At 46.2% G+C, this 7695-nt stretch overlaps 1 protein-coding gene across 1 annotated transcript; it reads left to right on the top strand.

Moving 5' to 3' along the window:
- Positions 1-2518: 2518 nt before the first annotated feature.
- RASL11A (RAS like family 11 member A) lies at positions 2519-7259 on the top strand. Its single transcript, XM_006753746.2, has 5 exons — positions 2519-2646; positions 4417-4983; positions 5365-5421; positions 5524-5603; positions 6538-7259. The coding sequence occupies exons 2-5, from the start codon at positions 4860-4862 to the stop codon at positions 7003-7005; spliced, it is 729 nt and encodes a 242-aa protein (XP_006753809.1). The 5' UTR covers positions 2519-2646; positions 4417-4859; the 3' UTR covers positions 7006-7259.
- Positions 7260-7695: the final 436 nt, after the last annotated feature.

Below are 7695 nucleotides of genomic sequence, written 5' to 3'. Positions count from 1 at the left end.
CTCTACAAATTGTGGCTGAATATATCAACTTGATTTCCTATCTCTAATAGATTCCCACTCATGTACATTAGCATTTTCTCTGGACTGGGATGGAAAAAATGCTAAAATATAAAACATTGCTAAATAGCAGTAAGAATTGCTAAGATATAAACAAGGTAGGCTTTTCATTCTTTTAGCATGAGAATTTTAATTTAATTTATTTGAAATATGCATGTTTATAGCATTTCTTCAACTCAGCCCCACTTAAAGGGAAAAAAAATTGGTGTTCATGCAAAACACCTAATCTGTTAGACAAATTGCTTAGTTATGAATAATAACAATGAGGCAGCATCTGCAGCTGTTCCTGTTGAGGTGGAAAGTGTATCAAGGAATGGATAAGCATCCAGTCAAGTTTCTGCATTGTAATGCTTTTCAAACAGCAAAAGTGTGTAATTCCCAGCAATTGACAGGCCATCTCACAAAGCCCCAAATGCAAAAGGCTGGGAAATGTTTAGGGAAATGCTTTCATACCCACTTTCCTAGCAAGAATAGAATTTATGGAAATTCTATATTCTGTCATTTGGATTGGAAAAGAAATGGCAAAAGGGTACTCTTTACTGTCTCTACCAAGTGAGGTGATGCCTTAGCTTAAGTGAAGATGTGATTGGATATTTTGCTCCTGAGAGAGTAGGTTCAGATTAAGTTCAACCTGCTTTGTCATTCCATTTACATGACCGGAGTGCTTTCCATGTTGGATTTCACATCTTGGACAGCACCAAGATTTGAAATCGGGTTGGATTGTCTACTAATAAATGACTCTGACTTTGGATAAATTACTAAGCTTGTCTGAACCTCAATTTAGAAGATATTTCACCAATTTCATAGGGTTAATTAAGGTTAAGAAAGAATTAAGATTTATAATTTTTTGTTAATTCAACTAATTTATGAATGATAATAAACTTTATAGGGATGTCTGTAATGGCAGCCAGGGGTATCTTATGTACTTTATTGTCCTTTCAGTAAATGTTTTATAATAGAAACTTAGCTGTTCTTTGTGTTTTGTACCAGCACTTAGCCTTACAGAGTAGATTTTCAATTATTTTGACAGTTGAAATAAAGTAGGGAGTTAGTACAAGACAGAAGCATAATTCCTATTCCGGGGAAAGTACCAAAAGATAGTCTCTGAGTCTCCTGTAAGCATAGTAATATTCAAGGATTTAGGCTATACAGGAAAGGTAATTGATACTGAATTCTACGGATGGTGGTTAGAGGGACTTTTCTTCTTCTTTTTTTCTTTTTTTTTTAACCCTCACCTGAGGATATGTTGAGAGAAACATCGTTACCTCCCTTAAGCACCCTGAAAGGAGATCAAACCTGAAACCTAGGTTTGTGTCCTGATAAGGAATCAAACCCACAACCTTTTGTGTGTACGGGATTATGCTTCAACCAACTTAGCCACCCAACCAGGGCTGGGGGAAGGGATATTCTTGAACTAGTAGAGGACAGACCTTAGCAAAGTTTTGCCTGAGGTCTAGAAATCAAGCTTATTTAGCTGGTAAAGGGTTAATAACTTTCTAAGCCTAGTGATGTTTGCATATTCCAAATTCTGTCCTTCACACTCATTCTAAACACCCATGGACTTGTGTATCCATGTCTGCCTACACATTTCTATTATCTTTCTAAAATCACTTCAGCATGCCTGTTATGTTAGTCACACAATTTACATAGCTAGACACAAATCCAAATGAAAAACAAGCAGAACAATTTACACAAGGCTATTTATAATTTCACAGTTCAGTAATATGTTGTCTGCATTAAAAAGGCTTGGATTATTACTTGCAAATGCAAAGAGCTTTCCGAGGAAAGTGTAATAACATTTTGAGCTCACCTAGCAAAGTTGCCAGGTAAATGCAAAATGGAATGCAGTTATCACCTGGGCAGAGAACAGTCTTAGGACTCTTCCTTATTGAGCGACCTTAAACTTAAATGATTTTATTCCTGACTGGGAATGTATAATGGAGTGAAGTGAAGAGATAAGTCCAAGATTCAGCCAAGAAATGGCTTTTCCCTAGAAAGGTCTGTATTTAGACTCCAGGAATGTAAAGTATTTGTGGCAGATCACATTGACAACTGCTCAACATAGATCCCCTGTCTGTTCCTCGAATTTTAACAGGTAGCAACTGTCTAGTCTAGCCCCTGGGGAAGAACTATGATTGTTCAAGTTAGTCAGCAATTACAGTCTTTTTGCAGATACTTGTATGAACTTCCAGCATCTTAGTTCTGGTCATTGGGATATGAGAAAGTCTGCTGGGTTCTTCTGAGGATTATTTCACAATAAGAAAAGACAAAGAGAGGCCCTCCCTCCCTGCTTGAATGAGGACTTAATGTTTGGGGAAGGAGGAGCCATTTTGTGTCCAAGAATGAAAGGCCAAGAGAATCGGAGAGACAAATCAGACCCCTATCATTGAACTGCTCAAGGACCCCTGGGAGCTAATAGTTTCAAAGTTGTTCTATAAATAGTAACTCTTTATGGGTGCCTTTTCCCCAGTCAGGGAAGGGGATTGCCTTGTGAACAGCCAAAAGTTAGTACAACTGAAATGTGGCAGTTTATCCCAGGACATTTCCTGGAACACTAGCTCCTGCAAATAGGTTACTCTCAAAACTAAGGTACTGGGATAATGATTTCTGTCTTTTCCAGTTCATACAGTGAAGACACCTTTTGTTCAGAAAGTCAATCAGTGAACAAACATTTATTCAAGAGCTTGTACGTCCCAGGTACCACTATGTGCTTGGTACTAAAGACACAAGCTAGAGTCCCTACCCTTCTGGAGACAGACATGAAGCAAATATTCCACCAGAAAGTAGTGACACTTGAGTGAGCCCTGAGAGTAACTGGGAAATAAGCGTATGAGTGGTAGCAGTGGTCAGAGGAAGCTTCCCCAACGGAGGAACAAGTAAACTACTCACAATCAGTTCCTTCAAGATTATTCAGGATTCTTCAATTGAGAAATGAAGAGAGCAGTAGGGGTGGAGAGGAGACACCAAGAAATGGAGGCAGTAGAAATTATGGAAGTTGGCAATTGATGAAGTGAGAGTCAAGGATGGGCTACTGGGTGATGGAGGTACATTCATTAGTGTGGTCAACTGCAAAAAATGGATCCATTGTTTACCCCTCCTTGCATCCCAGTCTTTTCAAACGTGCCTTTGCACCTCCCTCCACCAAGGAGTGGAGTCTTTCTCCCTACCTCTTGAATTTGAGCTGGCATTGTGACTTGCTTTGGCCAACAAAAAGAGGTGATGGGTTCCCCTCTAAGCCTAGGTCTCAGTGGGCCTTTTCCACTTCTAATCCCTTCTCAGCCACCATGAGAACAAGCCCTGGCCAGCCTGCTTGATAAGCAGAGACATGTGACTCAATTATTGTCCCTCCCGAATCACAGCTGACTGACAGCCAGCTGCAGGATGATGCCAGTTCCTCAAGCCCTGTCAGCTCTCTGCAGATGCCTGAAAGAGCCAGCCAAGATCAGCTGAGCCTGGCGTAGTGTAGGATAACCACCCCATTGGTCTTTAGACATGTGAGCAAATATGAGGGGTCATTATTTTAAGCCAGTTTTTTTTTTTTAATGCAGCAAAAGCTAATACAACCAGGATAGAAGGAGGGGTGAGTAAGGGTGTCTAATAGGCAATTGGACATAGGTTGGAATGCAGGAGGCCAGAAGCATAAGGTCTTACATCCTGCAAGGATAAACTCCCACAGCTCTGCCTTGACAGGGTGGGCCCAGAAACCCATAATCAGGCCGTATTTCTCTTTGGTGTTCTCTTCCTTCCACGCTCCACCTCACCCTAAACTCCACTTTACACCTGGAAGTTAGTACTGGAATGAATAGTGAAGCACATGCATGACTCAAGTGCGGATGTCCTGAGTTAGAGCTTCCAGCCTCTTAGCCCAGTGGTCGGCAGACTCAATCAACAGAGCCAAATATCAACAGTACAACGATTGAAATTTCTTTTGAGAGCTAAATTTTTTAAACTTAAGCTATATAGGTAGGTACATTGTTATTAATTCGGGTACTCCTAAGGCTTAGGAAGAGCCACACTCAAGGGGCCAAAGAGTCGCATGTGGCTCGCCAGCCGCAGTTTGCCGACCACTGTTAGCCCATGGAATGCTTATGGAGTGTTCACTGATGAGTCAGTGCAACTAGTGCCAGCTGAGGTGCAAACAACTACTGCCTCCAGGGCCTTCACAGATCTGGAGCCTGGTCAAAGTGACTACAGCTCCCTTGTACTGCTACTAACTCTGAGCTCTCCCCATCCCCTTTTCCTTAATATTGTCACCCATCACCTTTTGAAAATAAAGGCAACATTTGGCAGGGATTTCCCTCCCACTGTTGCAGAAAGATCCTCCTGATGGCAGTTTTCCCTCTTCCTTTCTATCCCCAGCTCCTAACTCTGATCTCAGGTTCACTCATCTACTGACTCAGGGTCGCCTCTGCAGGGTGGAGGAGGGTGCAGGCATAGCCCGGCGAGAGGCTCCGTGCGCTCTCGGGATAGTGCCTGCATTTCCAGCGTCTGGGGGCCGTGAACCGCGCAGGTCCCGGGCAGAGAGCGTCAGGCGGCGAGGAGTGCGCAAGCCGGCTGCGTTGGTCTCCAGCTCGCGCTGCTCCCGCCCTGGCCGCCACCGCGGGGAGGGTGAGGAAGAGGAGGAGCCTGAGGCGGCCGCTGCGCCCGGGTGCGCGGGGAGTCCTTTAAAAGCCGCCGGCGGTGACAGCTCCGCGGTCCGCCTGGCCCCAGTACCCCGAGTCCTTGCGCTGCCGGCTGGCCACCCACCCCGCTGCGGCCGAGTCCTCGCTGGGTAGGCTTGTGCTCTGGCGGCCGGACGCTCCATGCGGCCGCCCAGCATGTCCGGGCACTTTCTGCTCGCGCCCATCCCTGAGTCCTCCTCCGACTACCTCCTGCCCCGGGACATCAAACTGGCCGTGCTGGGCGCCGGCCGCGTGGGCAAGAGCGGTGAGTGCCTAGGGAACCTCACGGGGCGGAGCCCACCCCGGGCCGGTCCGAACAACGGGGTATAGGGAAGAGCCAGGGCTCACAGCCGGGGAGGAGGACCGGGCACAGGGAGGAAGCGGACATCCCCTCTCTCCTGGCTTCCCCGCTGCTTCCCGAGCAACCTTTCCTGGGCTGTCGCTGGGTTTGGCACCGTTGGAGCACGAGGGCAGGTGCAGCAGGTCGAGTACCTGCAGTCGTCCCCGCCACCAAAGGCACGGGGACCACGACGGCCGCCCCGGGTTTGCAGACTCCGCAGCCCGTTCCTCCCTCCTTCTCCCGGAGGGTGTCGTGTTTGATTGTCCTGTCCGAGCCCTTCACCTGATTTTCCTATTTCACTTTCAGCAATGATTGTGCGCTTCCTGACCAAGAGATTCATTGGCGATTATGAACCGAATACAGGTTAGAATAATTACGTGCCCCCTGCTTATGTGCCTGCATGCTTCGATTTTCTTTGTCCTGCTGAGAGTAAGAATGTAAAAGCAGACTCTCTTCATTCTCCAGGCAAGCTGTACTCACGGCTTGTGTGTGTCGAGGGAGACCAGTTGTCTCTGCAGATCCAGGACACCCCCGGGGGGATCCAGGTAAGGACTGGCGGAATTCCCTTCCAACGACACCCACACCCATGGCGCTCGGGAGCGTGAGCAAGAATCTCAACGGGCCTGATGTGCATTTAGATGGAGCAGTGGGCTGCCCCAGGAGGGGCCGGTCAGTGAGCCGTTAGGAACCCTCCAAGGGGGCGAGGACTGGATGGTTGGAGGCAGCTTCCTCCTATGCGCCACCTCTGAGAGGGGGAGAGGCGCTTGACTTCTCTTTACAAGCTGCGAGGGCAAGGCTACTGGCATGGGTGTCACCACTTCTTGCAGGGCTGGCCGGGAACCATTAACAAAACTGACTGGCTGGGGCCCTGGAGAGGGTCTTCTCCCCCAGCAGGGACTGCGGAAGTGCTTCTGTTTCTAGCTGTTCCCGCAAGTCACTAATTGCAGTCAGACACTCTTGGCGCCTGCTCAGGAATGTAACTTGATTAAGTTAATTGCTCTCCCTTCTAGGGAGGAAAGGTCTCGTGGAAGAACTGAAAGAAAGAATTTGTTTCTGGAACATTCTCAAGAAGGACATGCTAAAAATATTTTTATGGGTTTTGGGAATAGATGTTTATCTTGGCTTATTTTCAAAGTTTTGCTTTTTCTGAGTTAGTTCCTTAAAAATTGTGACATTCTGATTTGAAAGTTCTCATTGAAGTCATTCTTCAGTCAGACTAGGTTCACCACAGACTACCTGCCCAGCAAGGAGGTTGAAAACAATGCATTGGTAGCAGCTGATAAAATAAGCCAGGCAGGGGACTTGCCTGAGAATTTGCTCTTTCTACATCAAAAACCTCCTTCTGCAGAAGCAGGGCAGAATCTGAAAACTATATTTAGTGATTTCCTTTTCAACCATTGCTCAAAGTTTACTTTGATGATATTTTGAGTCCTCTCCCACTGAGAGCTTCCTTGATCAGACTCCCTTTGATCTTCTCAGGTCCAAGACAACCTCATGCAGGTGGTGGACTCCCTGTCCAAATGCGTGCAGTGGGCAGAGGGCTTTCTGCTGGTCTATTCCATCACAGACTACGACAGCTACCAGTCGATCCGCCCCCTTTACCAGCACATCCGGAAGGTCCACCCTGACTCAAAGGCCCCTATCATCATCGTGGGCAACAAGGGGGACCTTCTGCATGCCCGGCAGGTGCAGACCGATGATGGTGTTCAGCTAGCCAACGAGCTGGGCAGCCTGTTCCTTGAAATCTCCACCAGTGAAAACTATGAAGATGTCTGTGATGTGTTTCAGCATCTCTGCAAAGAAGTGAGCAAGCTGCACGGCCTCAGTGGGGAGAGGAGACGGCCCTCCATCATTCCTCGGCCACGCTCTCCCAACATGCAAGACCTGAAGAGGCGCTTCAAGCAGGCTCTGTCTCCCAAAGTTAAAGCCCCCTCCTCACTGGGGTAAACTCACCTCAGACAGACTGCCTCCATTTTATTGTGCATTTGTGCAGCTGAAAAGACTGGGGCGGGGGGCGGGGAGGTCTCCTTTATAATCACACGTTCAGAGTTTATTTTTATACAAACTATTGGTTTGCAATTGTATGTGTATTTCTGAAAATTCAGTGATTGCCTAGAAGTTGAAGAGTTGTTTTTTTAAATAAAACTTTTTTTTTTACTGTAACTGCTAGCCACCTTTCCATTAAAGGCAAAATGGCAACATTTCGCCTTGTTTCTTAAATGTCTTTTTATAGAAATCATACTTGCACCAGAGCCCAGAACTGCTCCATGCTTGCCCTCAGTCTGAACTCTGATTGGTGTCTCTCTGTTGGGAGGGGTTTAAGTGGAGGGAATGTGTTGTGGGAGAAAGAAAAATATGTGGAGGAGGAAAGAGATTTGAATAACTGCAGGATGTCTTTAATTAGGGCACTTTGCCACAGGCATGAAATTGACATCATTTGATTTCCACTGTGCAATAATGTTAAAAATTACATCAGTGCAAATGGTGTTTTGTTTTTAAAATAAGGGTGGGAGAATAAACTTCTACTTGTACCAATAAATAATAATGTTATGCTGCAAATAACAAGTGACAAAAACAAAAAAAAACATTTTACAGTATTTCTTATGTCAGTAAGTGCACTCTACCATCCAGGAGTTG

The sequence above is a fragment of the Myotis davidii genome, unplaced genomic scaffold, assembly GCF_000327345.1.
Source record: "Myotis davidii unplaced genomic scaffold, ASM32734v1 scaffold152, whole genome shotgun sequence".
Classification (NCBI taxonomy): domain Eukaryota; kingdom Metazoa; phylum Chordata; class Mammalia; order Chiroptera; family Vespertilionidae; genus Myotis; species Myotis davidii.
This window is presented reverse-complemented; position numbering and strand designations above follow the sequence as displayed.

Bases quoted from the DNA above. Each gene is read 5' to 3' on its own strand.
- RASL11A (XM_006753746.2), top strand. From the start codon at position 4,860: ATGCGGCCGCCCAGCATGTCCGGGCACTTTCTGCTCGCGCCCATCCCT. The intron at 5,422-5,523 runs GTTAGAATAATT...TTCATTCTCCAG, and splicing joins CGATTATGAACCGAATACAG to GCAAGCTGTACTCACGGCTT. The intron at 5,604-6,537 runs GTAAGGACTGGC...TGATCTTCTCAG, and splicing joins ACACCCCCGGGGGGATCCAG to GTCCAAGACAACCTCATGCA.